Source organism: Eubalaena glacialis, chromosome 5 (genome assembly GCF_028564815.1).
Source record: "Eubalaena glacialis isolate mEubGla1 chromosome 5, mEubGla1.1.hap2.+ XY, whole genome shotgun sequence".
NCBI classification, from domain to species: domain Eukaryota; kingdom Metazoa; phylum Chordata; class Mammalia; order Artiodactyla; family Balaenidae; genus Eubalaena; species Eubalaena glacialis.
This window is the reverse complement of record NC_083720.1, coordinates 78,084,160-78,100,428: the sequence shown is the minus strand read 5'-3', so window position 1 is coordinate 78,100,428 and position 16,269 is coordinate 78,084,160. Positions and strand designations below refer to the sequence as shown.

Genomic DNA, 16,269 nt, shown 5'->3' with positions numbered 1-16,269 from the left:
TCCTTAGGGGACCTGTCCAAAGCCCCCTAACTTCCCACCTGGGTGCCGCTAGTGCCCAGAGACAGAACACAGACACTGGTCTAGGAAACTCCAGTCTTTACTATCACTGCACAGGCCCCTCATAAAGATTAATAACATCTGCATTAACTTGGACCACGTTTCAATTTCCACTGCCAACCGAAAGCGAATCAGTCTGTGCCAGCACCTCCAACTTATTACTTGGGTAAGTAAGGATCACTAACGGTGTGAACTGCAGACACGCAACAGTCAGTCCACATTTCCAAAACTGTAAAGAAAAGTAAAGAGCCTCACTATGATCCATGAGTGAGGGCCCCTGGGGAACGGGGCACCAGCCTCTAATTAAGGAAGTGCTCCAACGCCAGCTCCGGGGGCTACTTCCGGCCCTGGGCACGGACAACAGGCTGGACAGAGGCAGAGTTTTGCAACCTACAGTTACGCACCTTTCCTCCCCGCCTCGGGTGTCGCGGAAGGCTTTTCTTGCCAGGCGGCAGACGGAGCCGGGGAAACTGGCTTCCTCTCTGTTTCCACCTCTTCCTCTTCATCCCGCTTCTGGTCCTTCCTCTCCTCAGTCGGCGGGGCTGAGGGTATCCGGGGGTCCCCGTTGTCCCGGCCCTCCTTGCACGGCTCGCCGGGCTCCGGGTCAGGCTTCCCCGCCCGGCGAGCCAACAGCTCCGCCAAGTAGGGCCTGCTCAGCTTGGAGATTGGCGAGGACGGCGGAGTCTGGCCCGCGGGCTTGGGAGCCAGGGCTGGCTTCTGGGCCAAGGGCGTTCTGTTTGCTGCCCTGTCCTGCTCTGGAGCCGGGGGCTGGCTGCTGGCTGCTGGGGGCCCAGGCTGGGCTGCAAGAGGAGACTGGCTGGGAGGGCTTTCAGCGGAGTCCTTCCAGGGAGCCGGGGCTTGCTTCCTCTCGGGGGGGAGGGACGGGCCATGCTTGAGGGCCGCAGCCTCTGTCTCTCTCTCTCCAGCTGTGCTCCCCGGAGCTGACGGTGCCCCATTGATACTGTCCCCCATGCTGCCGTGCCTTTTCTTCTTCTTTTGTTCTGTTTGTTGGTCGCAGTGGAAGCGCAAGGAGTAATTGGTCCTTCTCAATTTTATTCCAAAAGGGGAAGCTTTATCCTCCCCACCTGGCATCACGGGCTCCGGCTTTCCTACTCCACCTGTGGTCTCGCTGTCCAAAGTGACCACGGGTTCTGCTTGGGCCACTGCTTTCTGTGGAGGGTAAGGAAGGCTTGGAACAAGGAAAGATGGAAGGTCTTTGGCAAATTTGCACCCCTCTGTGGTGTCCGTTGGCTCCTGGTGCGCCCCCAGTTTCTCTGCACCCTTCACGGGCTCTTTAGTATCAGCAGCAGCGAGCTGGGGCCGGGCCTCTTCGCTGGGGCCTGGCAGGGATCTTTTTCTAATGCCTTCCACTTCCGTGTTCTGTTTGGAGGTCTCCCCGCCCCCATCAGAGAATTTCTGCCAGGCAGGCTTAATGGAGAACTTTGCATTTACCGGCGGGGTCCTCCGGAGGTTCCCGCGGGAATCACATCGGCCCCTGGGAGTGTGTTCATCACCCGGCCGAGACTCGTCTCTCTCGCCGCGCTGGTCACTCTCTGCGTTCTTCAGGATTCTGGACCGAATGGAAGCCCATTCAGCGAGCGCGGCCACGCTGCTCGGAGACTCCTGTGAGGGCCTGGTCTTCCCACTGCCTGCCCGGGGGTCGCCTGGGGCTCGGGGTGGGTTCTCCAAGGCAGGGACATCTACGTGCTTCTTTTCTTCTGACAAGCCCAGGAGAGACTTGCACGCTGTGTCCTTGATCTGGCTCAGGTTGACGGCCGGGCCGCAGAGCTGGGCTCCCGTGACCAGAATGGCCGTGTGTGGGATGCTCAGGGACGAGGGCAGGGCATGGGAGGCAGGGCTGGCTTTGGGGGCCTTTGGCTCTTGGGAACCAGAGGCGAGCCCCTCATCTTTCATGGGCTTCACCGGGCTCAGATTGACTTTGGGGAAGAGAATTTGTTTCCCTCCGGAAGACACCTGGAAAGTGTAGGGTCTGGGCATGGTCTGCCTCTCATCTACCTCCTGCCATCTGAGTTCCTCCACCTTTCTGTCTGTTTCTGGAGCAGCAGCTTCTTTCTTCTCTCCTGGAGCCAACGCCTCTTCTACCTGGGCCTCTTGTTTCTGGGGCGGCTCTGCGTTGGTTTCTTCCCTCTCTTCCTGCCATCCACAACGATGATCCCCGGGAACATCCCCCTGCTTTCCGGGCTGCTCGCCTGATGGCTCGGTGGCCTCTTGGCTCTGCTTCACCCAAATACTCGGTTCCTCAGAGTTTTCTCTTGGCTTCTCGAGTTTCAGGTGTTCTTGTTCTGCTTTCTCTGCAATGTCGCTCTGAAATGGGCTCCTCAAGCCCCTTTTGTGGTCCAGCAGCGGCTGATTCTCCTCTTCCACTCTCGGTGCTTCCTGAAGCTTCTTTTCCGCTTCCTGCCTCCTCTTCGCCTCCGCGTCCTCCCGCCGTCTCTGCGCCTCCAGCTCTTCCTGCCTTCTGAGCTCCAGCATCCGTTTCTCCTCCTCCTCCTCCCGCTGCCTCTGCGCCTCCAGCTCCTGCCGCCTGAGCTCCTCCAGCCGCCTCTCCTCCTCTTCCAGCCGCTGCTTCTCGGCCGCCCGCCGCCTCTGCTCCTCCAGTCTTCCGAGTTCCTCCAATGCTCTTTCCTCTTCTTCCCGCCGCAGCTTCTCGGCCTCCTGCCGGCCCCGAGCCTCCAGCTCCTCCTGCTGCGCGCGTCTCTCCAGGCGCCGCGCCTCTTCCTCCAGGCGCCACGCCTCTTCCTCCAGGCGTCTCGGCTCCTCGGCTTCCAAGCGCCCTCCTTCGTCTTGCTCCCTCCGCTCTGGGTCTCGGCAGCCTGGCTCTTCCGGACTCTGCGCCGCCTCTAGCTGTACTTCTCCCTCCTCTTCCTCCCCTTCCTCCTCCAAGAGCTCCTCCTGCCTTCTTTTCTCCTCCCAAAGCCTCCTCTCCAGGGCCTGGAGCCTCTGCTCTTCCAGGCGTCGCCTCTCTGCCGCTTCGGCCTTCTGCCGTTTGCACTTGGCCTCAAGTTCTCGCCAGTATTCTTCTTGACGTCGCTTCTCTTCCTCCGAGTCCAGCGCCTCTGGCTCCTCTTCATGCCAGATTGGCTTGTCTTCTCCAGGGTGCCCATTTTGGTCTAGGGACAGCTGATGCGGGAAGCCACCGTGCTCGTTCTGTCGATCCTAACATTGGTAAGGGAAACAGAATTAGCTTTCCTTGTGCACAGGCTACCATTACAATCCTATTCACAATGCGGGTGGCCCTCCTAATCTCAAAAGTAGGGGCAGCGTTCCCCTCTCTACGCACAGAGACAGGTAACCTCGGGTATCCCTCACACCAAGAGTAAACTGGGGGTGGGGAAAAGAATTTCATCTTTGTGTTTCGTCTCTACATGTCATCCTCAAATTCCTTTTTTTTTTTTAATACACGTGAATAATCATAGGAAAACTAGTAGTCCAGCATTAGAAAGGTGAGGAAAAATGAGATTTGCGCTTCATCAATGTCCCCTGAAACTTGTGACTGAGAAGTCTCCTCTAATCCAACTGAAGAAGCTTTGGCTAAGCCGTGGCACAGGAAAGTGGGCCATCCGTCTGTTGCAAAGCACACAGTGTCCGGAGCCCCTCGGAAGGCAGCCTCTCTCTCTGAGGTCCACCAGCCACTGGCGGGCAACAAGTCAGAAAGGGTGGTGGAAAGGAAATGGGCCCCTTCACCCTTGTGCCTGAAACACAGCCATCCCCGACAGGGACAGACCGAGTTCGTTCCATAGGCCCCTCACAGCACCATCCTGCTAGGCAACATTAATGCCCAGCCAGCAAGGGTGTCTGCCAGGCCACACATACCCCGACAAGTCGCCTGTGCTTCCTTGACACCCTCTGTTTTTTTGGCTTAATGGACAGTTTGTGCTTGGCGGCACTGTTGTCCAGGCGGGCGATGGCCAGGGGGATGGCATCTAGGTTGACACTTTCGATGGTGCCGGCAGAGGAGAAGTGCCTTTTTGGCCGAGACGGTTTAACTGGAGCAGCCTACAGTGGAGATTGAAACGTGAAGTCAGTCCGGATCAGAGAACGACCTGCAGGGAATCTCGGAATGGCAGCACTTGTTGGAGCTTGTACCTTGCCCAGCCTGGCCCAGGAGATGCTGGCAAGCGGACGGGGCTCGTGGGCACAGTGAAGTGAACACTGCTTTTATAATCAAAAGACGTTGAGTATTTGTTTTGCCAGCGATAATCTGTATTAACTTGTAAAGGTCATTTAATCTTTCAGGGACTAATTTTCCTACTCTGAATGGTACAGAGGTTAGATTAGATCAGGGGTCAGTAAGACATAGTCAAGGTGGTCCAGTCCTGCCTGAAGACTGTTTGGGTGAATAAAGTTTTCCTGGTACAGAGCCACACCATTGCCCTCGGCTGCCTTTGCGCTAAAAGGAAGAGCAGAACAAAGCAGAGTCTGGTAGTTGCAACTTATGGCCACAAGGCCTAAAATAAGTAGTAGTTTGCTAAGCCCTGGACTAGCTCATCTCTATGCTAAGAACTCTGTAATTCTAAGAGCCTCCCACTGCCACAGACATGGTGTGTACATACCTCAGCTCCTACTTTAGCCTCCTCAAACAGGGAATGTATCTTTCTGGCCTTTGTATCAATCCTCTTTATGCCCAAGTAGCAAATCTCATTTGGTAAGTGCTCAATAAATATTTGCTAAAAGAATGAAGGAACAATAAAGTATAATAACCTCTCTGCCTAGGGCATAAAATTTCTAATCAGCAAAAATGTTTTAGCACGATCATGCCAAAGTCACCGAGCACTGGTGCAATGGAAGCGAAAAGGAGGAGGCCTGGGTGAGAAGGTGAAGGGCAGAAATGTGCTACACACAGGGGAAAGGCAATTCTGCAAAGGATGAACCGCAGAACTGCTTGCAGCTCTGTAATACAGGTGTGGTCACTTAAAAAAGCGCAACCTCAGACCAACCGTATACGTTTAGTTAGGTCAGAGAGACCAAGGCTCACGGTCCACGCTGAATCAGATGGTAAGGAGCCACGCCTGTAACTTCAGAGAATTCACAGGCAAGCAGTGAGGCAAGGGCCCCTGGCCACAGCACGCCACCGCGCAGCAGAGGGCGCTCACGGCCCTAACTGCCTTCTCCAGCAGCTGAGACACGGGCTCAGCATCAGCGGAGGCCAGGGTTCCCCGGTTTTGACTGTGTCCGTGTGCAGTAAGGGCAGAGTCAATGGGGTAGAGTCAATGGGGTTTAGCTGGTGGCTTTGCTTTTTGCAATTATCTTCCATATTTATGCACAGAGATAAAGGAGCCAGCTAGCTCCAAGAGCAAAACGAACGCTCAGTAAATACTAATTTATGACAAGAAACACGGAAGTAAGGAAAAATAATCCCAGCCTTTGGTCTCCTAAGCTTTTATTTATTTATGGTTATCTTTATAATAGGTGTCAAATTCTAAACTACTGTTGAAGAGAGATGAATTAAACATTTATTTCCATCCCCTAATGGATGCGTGAGTAAAAGGAGTTAAAGCCAAATGTGATAGATTGAAGACACAGATAAAGCATTTCAAGCTGAGATTTAATGCCATGTTTCGTTTCTAGTTATTCAAGCTGGGCCTCTTCATCTGGGTGGTGGAACTGTCTTGAGTCATCCCCTTCAGAAGACTCAGGGACATGCCCTGTTCTCACCGTACTGTCTGCCAGACCCTGGGAAGACCCCTGGACCCCTGTGCAGGTGACAGGTCCTCATGGGAGCGGACTGGCCTCTGTAGAAGAGGCGCACGGGATCTCCACAGGGCTCCCTAGGCTCCTGCAGGTAACGTCCCAGGTTTCAGTGGAACATGTGTAAGTTAAAAACCAAAAATACACACAAGTAGAGAAATGCTAAGGTCTTTTGGGGGGCATCTCTAAATAGAAGGAGGCTTTTCCTTGCACACTCTTTACCTTCAGGAGTTTTTGAATGTTTTTTTCAATGGCTTACTGGTGTCTTAAAATACATGCTGCACCTAGGAAAACTACCAACACCTGAGACTCCAAACACAGGCGTGGCGGGAGTGTGGCTCTTTTTCAGAGCAGGGTTCAGTTCCAGCAGTTACATCACCATAGAAACAGACAGTCCAACATCTACCACTGGTTGCATTTTGCAGGAATTTAAAGTAATGGACAAAGGTAGCATTTATGAATAGAAAAGTGAGGCAGCAGATCGCCCAACAAAAGGAAGAATGGAAGTTAAAGTAAGGAAGCTACATACACATGTTCAAATCGTATTACCTTCTCTTCCATCTCACTTCCGGCTCCAGGTGGATTCAGAGGACCTGGAGAACTTGGCGTCTCACTGGACTGGAACAGTAGAGAGAGTGCTCAAGTCAAACGCCAGCACAGGACGTCCTGGGCAGACAACCAGACAGTGTCTGTGCAGGCAAGGGCCACCCCCTCCTCCACGCAGGGGTGCAGCTGGCTGCAGAGAGCTGGCAGGTTCATGGCGGGGACTCTGCTAATGTCCGGACTCCACCAGGGCTCCTGAGGCACGGTGTGTGCTCCCCTCTCCCCCGAGTTCAACACATTTCCCATCTGGGCGGTCTCCAACCTCAGTCCTTGATGTGTTTCCCCACTGATGAGAGAATCTCAGGTGCTGCCCTGCTGCCACCCTACCTGGGAAGCAGGGCTCCAACTTCAGAGCTCTCGGCTTTGCTGGCTGCCTTCCACCCCATGAAGAGGAAAGAGGGCCCTTCCAGGGGCACACAGGGGTTGGGCTGAGGAGGTGGATGACCAGAGGAGGCAAGAAAACTTGGAAGGAAGGGAGGAAGGAAGGAGAAGACTCTCCTCTCATTAGAATGTAAACTACATGGAGGCAGCCCCTTGTCTAATCCGGCTCATCTCTGCGATGCCCACAGCTGGGGGAGCACCTGCTGAACGAATGACCCTCCTTCTCCCCCAGGCCACAGTGCCCTGCACTTATTAGATCTTCAGTAACAGGGAAGACATTTGCTTTGGTCCATAGGAAATCCCTGAATCAAGGCTGATGGCCCATGCTGCTGCCCAGCACTCAAGAGGCTGGCGAGAGCATTGTTGGACCAGTGGGAGAGATGGGCCCCATGCCTGCTTCACCACCACGCACGAGTGTGGGCGTCAGGAGTCACCAGGGCCAGGGCCAGGGCCAGGCAGAGATGGGCAACAGAGGAGATTGTCCATCTTTTCTTTCCTTCCTTCCTTTGCTCTACAAGTCACTTATCTTTTGTTCTACTCTTACGACATATTAGCTGATAACAAGCACGACTTCTTCCAGGGGCATCTTAATAACACCCAATGTCATTTCAGGCACCATGGTAGGCACAGCACAGAGAATACTTTCTTTTAAGCATGGGAAGACTCAGAGCCTCAGCTAGAGAACAGTTTATCTAGCTACTGGTAGGACTTTTCTTCCTTTTCCCATAAGAGGCCTGAGGGTGTCCCTTCTGCTGCTAGAGCGACTCTCATTTCAGGATATGCTCAGAGTGTTTCTTTCAAAGTGTCAAGAGACCAAATTTAGATACGACAGTGCTGGACCAGTGTGACTTTCTTTCCACACTAAGTAGACTTCAGGCTGGTCTGTTTGATATGTTCTGTCTTATTGAGCACCTACTTCTTCCCTCATTTCCCTTTAAATTAGCCCAATTCGACAAGTAATCATTCAGTGCTCCTAAGTAAGCAGTAACGATGTCCTGGGGAGACAGAGACATGTAAAATCCAGTTTGTCCTCAAGGAACTCAACGTTTAGAGATGCAGAGAAAATAGTTACGTGGGCCCAGATGCAGACGGAGTACAGATGTGTAAGGAGCACTAAGGATGCACAGTGAAGGCACAGAGGAGATAGTGCAGCTGGGAGGTGAGGCCGGGCAAGGCTCCCAGAAGAGGTGGGTCAGCCCGAGTCTCCGAGAGTAAGTGGAAGACACTGGGAAGAGCTGGGGCAAGGGGCACGTCTCCCCTGCCTCCCCCTCTTCCAAGCTGGCCCCCCTGCAGATCAAGGCACTGGCCCGGGAAGTGCCCTCCAGCCCTGGGCTACTCATCAGGAAAGCTTCACCCACCTTATTCCCCACATTGCAGACCCCAGGGTTACTGATGCCCCTGTCCACTGCCCAGCACCCTCCTGGGCTTATTAGCAATCAAGTCATTCCCTGGAGGAGCCTTACTTTGTTCTCGGTGTCTGAGAGGATGACGTCCTGCTGAGTCACAATTTCCATGGGACTGGTCAGGAACGGATCCTCTTCCAAGTGAGCCTCGCCACTGTCTGCCTTCTTCATGGGAATGGCATTGGGTGGTGGCTGCCCAAACTTGATGTTCTTGCCCAACTGTCGCTGGAGAGAAACAAAAGAAAGACGTTCTGAAGCAGTGAAGCGGTTCACAATAACCACAGCCAGATTCCCCATAGCTAGCAGGCACTGAGGCATATTCTGTACACGACCGGTTTCCAGACTAGACACCATGCCAGTAAACCCTGATGCAGTCCTGTAATAACTGAATTTGTTTCCCGGTATTTCTTTCCCACCTTCGAGCCATGAGCTTTTTCATCCAGCCACCTCTTTCATGGAGATGCCAACATTTCCAGGGGGGTAGAGAGACCAAAAGTTGGGTATGACAAAAATTTTTTGATTAACCTATGAGTTTATTTATATAAAAGTCTTTTAAAGGTACAAAAATTGTATAGAAAATAGTTTCATGAAATGCAAAAACCACTGGGGTAAATCAAGACCCTTGTGGTTGCACAAAGAAGGGAACCCTTCAGCCCTTTTGGACTGAAGTATTCCTTTTGGAATACTCCCCTTGAATATTTATGTTTCATCTACCTTCCTCACCAGCCCCTAGCCTGAACATACTGTTCGGGTTACAGTGGGTACCACTGCCAAATGGAAGAAGGCCCCAGGGCCCACAAGTCTTTCCATGATTGATGCTGAGTTCACGGAAAAGATGGAAGCAATCTTGTCCTGCCAATAGGACGGCCTCTTCGCCTTGCTGCAGCTACCCACTGTGCCCTATGGGCCAGAAGGAACCAAGTGGGTAAGGGACAGAGAAGGAGGCCAGAGGAAGGGCCAAAGAGGGACTGATCACTGGTGGGAGGGAGCTGAATGGATGGGGAGGAGGAGGGAAAAACGGGATAGAAATTAGGAAGATAAATAGTATTCAGAATTAGAGAAAAGCCAGATTAAAAAAAGGAATTATATTCCCTGAAGAAAAATATATAAACATAATAGTTTTTAATAAGAGGCAAAATATTTAATGGGCTAGATATATTAGATATAAAATATTTAATGGGTAGAGAAAGTGAATGACACTCAGGAAGAAAAAGAGGTAAGCCGTGGTCATCTGAAAGACTACTGTACTGAATCGAACATATTGTACAAACTACTGCCTTTATCTACATCAGGGATTCTCAAGCTCGGCGCTACTGACATTTGAGGCCAGATAATTCTTTGTTGTGGGAGCTGTCCTGTGCACTGTAGGACGTTTAGCATCACCCCAGGACAGCAGATGCTAGTAGCAACCCCTCTTCAACCTGTTTAGACAACCAAAAATGCCTCCAGGCTTTGTCCAATGTCCCCTGGGGGCTAAAGTCACCTCCGGCTGAGAATTACTGCTCTAGATCTAGGTACTTGGGTTTCACAGTCTTTTTATGCTTCAAAGGAAAAAAAAATAGAGACTACATTATCTGATATTTATCTCTAATGTGGCCAATATTTAATCCCACAAAGCTGCAAAAAGCCTTAGCAATCACATTATCCAACCCCCTCACTTTACAAAAAAAGTCAGAGGTCCAGTGGGGAGAGGTGACCGGCCCAAGCTTATGGAAAGAATGAGTGGTCCCAAAGGGATTTGAATCCATGTCTTCTAAACCACATTCAGTGTTATTTTCACTGCACTCCACTGGTTCTCATAAATTTAACGTTGCACTTCCTTCTTCTTTTAGGGGCAGAAAGAAAGAGAGGATGCAGCATTTTTACTACCTCACTGAAGTTCCCCAGCAGAGGACTCCCTCGAGGGAAATATGCCCCTTCTCTCTCTGAACTCCAGGGTATCAAATCCACCCACCTTCACTCAGCTCCCCCTCGGCCTTGCATGGTGGATGGTGAGATTGCAGAGACATGAAAGAGATGAGCCCCAGGCCCCCCTCCCCACATCCCGGGGGCACGCACCCCAGCATGCCAAGTCAGGAGCACAGAGAGACAAGGACTCGTATTTGATCTGCTGGTGTCTCAGCCTGAGCCTGGCTCCCCTGGCACCCCAGGGAGGGAGCACACATCAAAAGCCTGAGTTCAGCCAGTGAAGTACAGCTTGAGCAGCCTAAAAGGGTTTTGGGGAGGAGAAGGCTGAAAAAGGGTATCTTCTAAAAACAAGTTTAGCAGGAAGCGGCAGTTAGTATCTACTCTGAGCAGATCAATAAGCAGGCACAGTTAGAACAGCCGATGGTGTCAGACGAGAGGACACGGTGTAACAAAGCCACAGGCCCGTCTCACTTGCTACCCTGTGGGAGAGGGACGGGGACGTGGGCAGAAGTGGCAGGAGGAGTTCCGGCATCCTAGTGACGGCCTGAGCAGGGATTCGTTCTGGGACTCCCAGCCCAGCCTTTGGTTGACCAGTTATCCCTTCTCTAGGCGTGCTGGCCAAGAGCTGGAAACTTTTCCCAATCACCTTAGACCGAGACCCCTTGCTGTCAGGGTGTGCCATCTACCAATGCTCTTGAATGTCTAAGAGGAGGGTATTTCTTCTACTTATAATGGAAAGAATAATCCTTGAATGAGCTTCCAAGGAGAACCTGGCTTAATACCCTAAATGCCCTTTAGTTAGGATTTCTGCCACCATCACAGAAAAGAATGAATATGCTGATATTATTCTTCATTAGGGCACTTTTTAGAACACTGACATTGGTCCACCCTGATGCTTAGGATAAAAAAAAAAAAAAAGAAAATATGGCCAAATGTAATCCCAGTCTGGATTGAAATAAACCCCAAAGATGGGATGGGTATCATGGCTGCCAATGGAAAATGAAAGAGAAAATGGGAAAAAATATTAGATGCAATAAGAACAGGTGAAATAAGGTGCATGGGACAAAGCTGGGAAATGGAGAGAGTGATATTAAGAAATGAAGTAGAGAGTTAAAGAAAGAGGCAAATTGAGAGGAGGGTGCAGGGGGCAGAGAAGAGGCATAGGGAGGAGAAGCTGCAGCCTTGGTGGCAGGTACAACAGCTGAAGGGAGCGGGGTCGGGGTGGGGAAGGTGGATGGGAAAGAAGGAAGAGGAAGCGGGAGGCAGGGAGGGAGGGAGGGAGAATGTGTGTGTATACCAGAGGGTTGATTTATGTCACAGATATGTGCATCCTGGCAAAAGAAACACAATGCTGTTGCCTTTGAGAGTAACGATGAGCATCTCCATAAAACAGCTGGATTTAAAATCCCTCTAGAGAAAACAAGTTCGGGCTGCTGGCTAGGGAGCTTGGGAGGTGGGCGTGGGATGGAGGAGGGGAGGACCCAGGTCATGAAAGAAATGACGGCCATCGTCTAGGGATAGGGCTGCAGCCTCTCTGTCCAGACAAAGGACTGTCTTCACAGACACACCCTGCAGTGGTTGGGGACGAGACAGTGGAACAGGCCAGGCCAGGGCTGAAGGTCCAAGGCCATGGTGACTGAGCCTTGGGCTCTCGAGGCCAAGGCTCTTGCACCTGCCCTGTGGTTCCTGCTCCAAATGCTTCCTTCAGCTGACTCGAAGGAGGCTGGGCTGTTGGACACTTTGTGTGATTTACTGACAACTAAAAGGTGACTGCTGAAACCTATCTGGCAATCTCAGGTGTCGAGTGAATTGAGTATGGGGATAAATGTGGCTTTTTGGTGACTTTTATTCTGCGCACCATTCAGGCATGGTCATGGGAAGAACTGTGATATAAGCAATCACTGAAAACCAGTCTGTTGAGATGAGCTTGCCCTTAAGTTTTCAGGAAAATAAACTATTACCACTCCCTCCATATATAGATATATATTTTTTACATACCCGTGGATTCTTTATATGTACTGAGATAATAGCCAGAGGGGAGAGTGGAACCGCTGTGCCTAAACTGAGTCCATGTTACTTGTGGCTATGAATGGAGTTACTGTTAGACTGGAATGTGAGCTAAAAGGGGCGATATTTTATTCACTCAAATGGGGCCATTTTGTTGTAATATGGAATGTTGGAGAACGATGTTATAGGAATGCACATCCATATTTATGAGGCTTTTCTCCTATGGTGTGGAAATTCCAAGCACATCATATTCTGCAGCTCTCACACTGCCAGTTTAGATTTCCCCAGACTTTTCACAGCCATCCTTCAGACCACGTCTGTAAGAACAAGGCAGAAGAAGAATAAAGTTGCTGTCCTCTTGAGCGAACTACGTATACTCCCATAGTTAAAATGAATTTAAAAGAACAAGCAAAATCAAAAGCACACAGATTTAAAGACGTTCGCTCTGTGCAGAAGTGGCTAAGAGCAGCTATTTATTCTTTGTGTCCTCGACAGCTGCGTGAGGTGCCCAAATCCTCAAAGGTAAGACACTTTGGCATTTTAAAGTGAAATCCAGCTCAGCAGGAGATAGCAGCTACTGAATATGGAGGTTTTCCCTCCTGAGCTAAACAGTCCGTGGGCTAACAGACTAAGCATTTTCTGACAAAGATCTGGTATAATTCTAAAAGATCACTTGCAGGCTTAGACTGCGATGTTCCTGAGTCTTATCATCGACAGGTGCATACATACTTCACAGCCTGGTTTGATCTGAAATAAACAGCCACCTCCCTGATCTGTGCTCTGGGCAGCTGTAGGGAACATCAAGGTCATTGTGGTCCAAATGCAGTGAAGTGCAAAGCTTACAAAGCCACTCTGTGCTATAGCAGGTGAACAGTGATTTTGTATAAATGGCCGATTTTAAGAACTGGAGGGGCCCTTCAGATCATCCATCACATGCATCCTCTTATTTTTCAGATAGGGCACATGAAGGTCAGAGAGGTTAAATGAACTGCTCCAAGGCCGCGCAGCTAGGTGGTGGCAGAGGCCTGGCGGGGGCTTTTTATTTCACCCACTGGCCATAGAACAACTGACTGTTATGGATAGGGTCCTCAAAAAGGACACCGCTGTTGTTTCTGTCCCTGTAACTGTCCTATATATTAAAATCTGTTCTCACGCTGCACATGAATTATTTCTATACTCAGGGGAAAAAAGTAATTTTTCTTTTAAAGGTTCAATTGCTTGCCACAGAAATTTTGGCAGGTGGTAGATTCACTTTGTTCAGAAAAGAGTAGGCTTATTTATGCTGTGTTCAGTCATTCTGTACTCAGCATCAGCAGACAGATACTAACCATCACGGGTGCAACATAGGACAGTTCTGGCTGAGATGACTACGTGTGGACACTAGGGGGCAACCTTTCCAAGTGCAGTCATTACAGGCGTGGCTCCGGTTTCCAAGGACTAGGAAGTTTCTTAAGCCAGAGAAAAATGGCATTTTTTTTTTTTAAATGACATTCCAGTAGAAATCTCATTTCAAAAGAATGTCTTAATAATGGTGGCAAATCAGCTTGCTAGGACATTTACTGTCAAATAGGTGTTAGCCATTACTTCTCTCTCTCTTTTTATAATAAACATACACACATACACAAAGACAATTTCAGACATAAAAAACATACATGCCTCTGACGTAACTAAACACCCTCATTCCATGCTGGAGTCTACGAGGGGGCGGTCTTTTATGCTGCTTACTAAGCATCAATACCAGCATAACGTTTTTATGGAAAAATGCAAAGCATTCATGCAAGTTAATAAAGTTAACTACTATTTCTACGACTTACCAGGAACATACTGCTTAGTCGACTGAAAAATAAAAGCACAGTCTTTTGGGGGTGATACAGTTATATCTTATGTCACTCCAAAAATCACATTTGCTATGATAATGGTCCCCATTTCCCTCTTCGAAGAGCAAAAGTCTCTTATTTTATTGTTTAAAAACACAACTTTAGAGCTGTAAGGAAGCTTTTGAATCCATGCAGCAGAAGCAAAATTAGGCAGACGTTGTATGAGTAGATAATGTCCAAAGGAGAGCACTCAAATTAGACAGCTATTCTGCTTTACTCACATTTCTTCTCCTGTTTTAACAGAATTGTTGCTTCAGGGAAGTTAGTTGTTCTACATTTTATCAGTTATGAGATCAGATTCTTTAAACTTATGGCTTACATCATTAACACAAACAACTGGCATTCACATATTTCTATTGAGTTTCTGTATTTTCAATACTGAGGAATTATCTATTTCTTACAACTCCAAATCCACTTCTTGGAGTGGCAGTGGCAGGTGGTGGGACATTACAAAGCTGATACCATTTAAGATGACAGACTATTATCTAATTTTTAAAGAACTCTTTGAAAGCCCTAGTTGTTTTGTAGACTGAAATCTGTAAGTAAGTCATTCCCCTTAGAAAGGGAATATTATGAGGGTTCATTACTTCGCAGCAATAATATTCCAGGAAATAAAAGACTTCAAGAAGGAAAGGTAAGGAGGAAGGGGATCAAGGTTTTCTTTGGCCGTCACACCCTTCCCCCTTCTCCAGCTTATGAGAAGAGACAGCTTACTTTTTCTTCTGAGTCTATAAAACGTGTAGCAGTACAACCAGCAAGAACCAAGAACGGGGGAGCTAGTTAGGAAAGCTGAAATTTGAAGGAAGTGCCTAGGTTAGTTCTGAGGGCAGGACTATGGCCTTGGGCAGTGGTGTGGTAGGTACAAAGATCTAGGCAAGTTTGGGTGTGGTTTCAGGGTGTTGGCTATTTCCCACCTCACCATATGCTATATTCAGCTGAGTGTGTGTGGAATATGTAACCAAACAGAGATCACAAAATACAAAGCTAATAATCAGTAGAAACGAGAATATTTCAAGAAAACAGAAAAATTTGAGTGTCAGTAGCTATTCAAGCCAGCTGTCCCCTTTATTTTTTATGTTTTTGCTGGTTCATTCACTCATTCATTTATTGGTTCATTCGTTGTTGTAGACTGAGATGGAAACCAGCGGACCAGAGCCCCCTGTTCATAGTCTGCATTGCTTCCAAGCACCCCCGGCTCAGAGAAGTGCTTGCTTAGGCACTTCTGTCGGGTGAGTGAATTCTACTGAGCACTCGGGCAGACTTACTTGGTCAGATCCCAGGGGTCTTTGCTCCCCTTGCTTTTCCTGGATTTCCCGTTATTTCAATCTCATTTAGTGAAAAATTATTTTGTTATATTTTCATTCTTAAGGAGATACCATCTGACTCAATTTTATGTAGGAAAACTGCCCAACTCTGCAGTGTGAACAGGAGCGAAGCTGAAGAGCTTCACAGCACCCCTCTGAGATAGGGTGGCTCAGGGCAGCCAGATTCACAAACACAACAGAATAATAAAGAATCTCACCATTCACTGGCCAAGTATGGAGACTTGGAAAGGGAACACTTGCTGTGCTTACCCTCAGCTGACAGTCAACCCTGTGCTCAGGGATTATGGCCAACACTTAATGGTTAGGAGCTCTTTCCTCTCACCCAAGTTCTGCAGCCTCTCTAGGGTACTTGTCCTCATTAAGTCCAGTTAAAAATGAGGGAACAACTTGAGAGAAAAGGAGAGGGCATGTTATGTAGGTGGGTACAACGGTGATAGTGAACCTCTCACAGGTGGACAGAGGCTTCCAGAAAACTGAGTGAGGTTTGAGAAAGCAAACATTCTCCCCAGGAGCTACCCCCTGGACCTCCCAATCCACTACTCAAGGCCAAGTTAGGAACTTTTCCCACTTCCCTCCATAGCCGGGCCCCTTCCCTATGGCTCTGACCTTCCAATCTCAAGCTGTCTTACCTGAAGAGTTTTGACTTTGCCCAGGATGTTGTCCTGTGACATTGCTTGAACTGTCTGCTCACTTTCTGCTCCCCCATCAGGGATAAAAATACTGTCATGGGAAAACGCCCGGGTTCCCACAGAATAGTTGAAGGACCTGGAATGCAAATCATGTGCTTCATTTTATTAGGATGATAAGATTCCTTTTGGCAATTCAATTTCCTTTTCCTCCTGATTTAGGGGACTCCACCCACATCCCCTGTCTCATTCAGAAAGCACTTCCAGCATGGTGTCCTTTTCTGTGAGAGGTCAGCCAAGTAGCTGGGCAGACAGAAGGGTCCCACCGGAATAAGGGAGCATGTCTCCAACACAGCAATGTTTCAGAGCCACT

The 16,269-nt window shown here is 49.3% G+C and overlaps 1 protein-coding gene across 2 annotated transcripts in view; it reads right to left on the bottom strand.

The window, feature by feature from the left end:
- Window positions 1-16,269, bottom strand: part of CRACD (capping protein inhibiting regulator of actin dynamics) — a 278,237-nt gene that overhangs the window by 20,874 nt on the left and 241,094 nt on the right. For both annotated transcript variants that reach the window (XM_061192325.1, XM_061192326.1), the window contains exons 4-8: window positions 15,900-16,035; window positions 8,214-8,378; window positions 6,316-6,384; window positions 3,892-4,074; window positions 462-3,234 (exon numbers count right to left, since the gene is read on the bottom strand). In XM_061192325.1, the coding sequence (XP_061048308.1) occupies window positions 462-3,234; window positions 3,892-4,074; window positions 6,316-6,384; window positions 8,214-8,378; window positions 15,900-15,941 (3,232 nt within the window). In that variant the 5' untranslated portion in view covers window positions 15,942-16,035. The remainder of the gene's footprint in view (window positions 1-461; window positions 3,235-3,891; window positions 4,075-6,315; window positions 6,385-8,213; window positions 8,379-15,899; window positions 16,036-16,269) is intronic.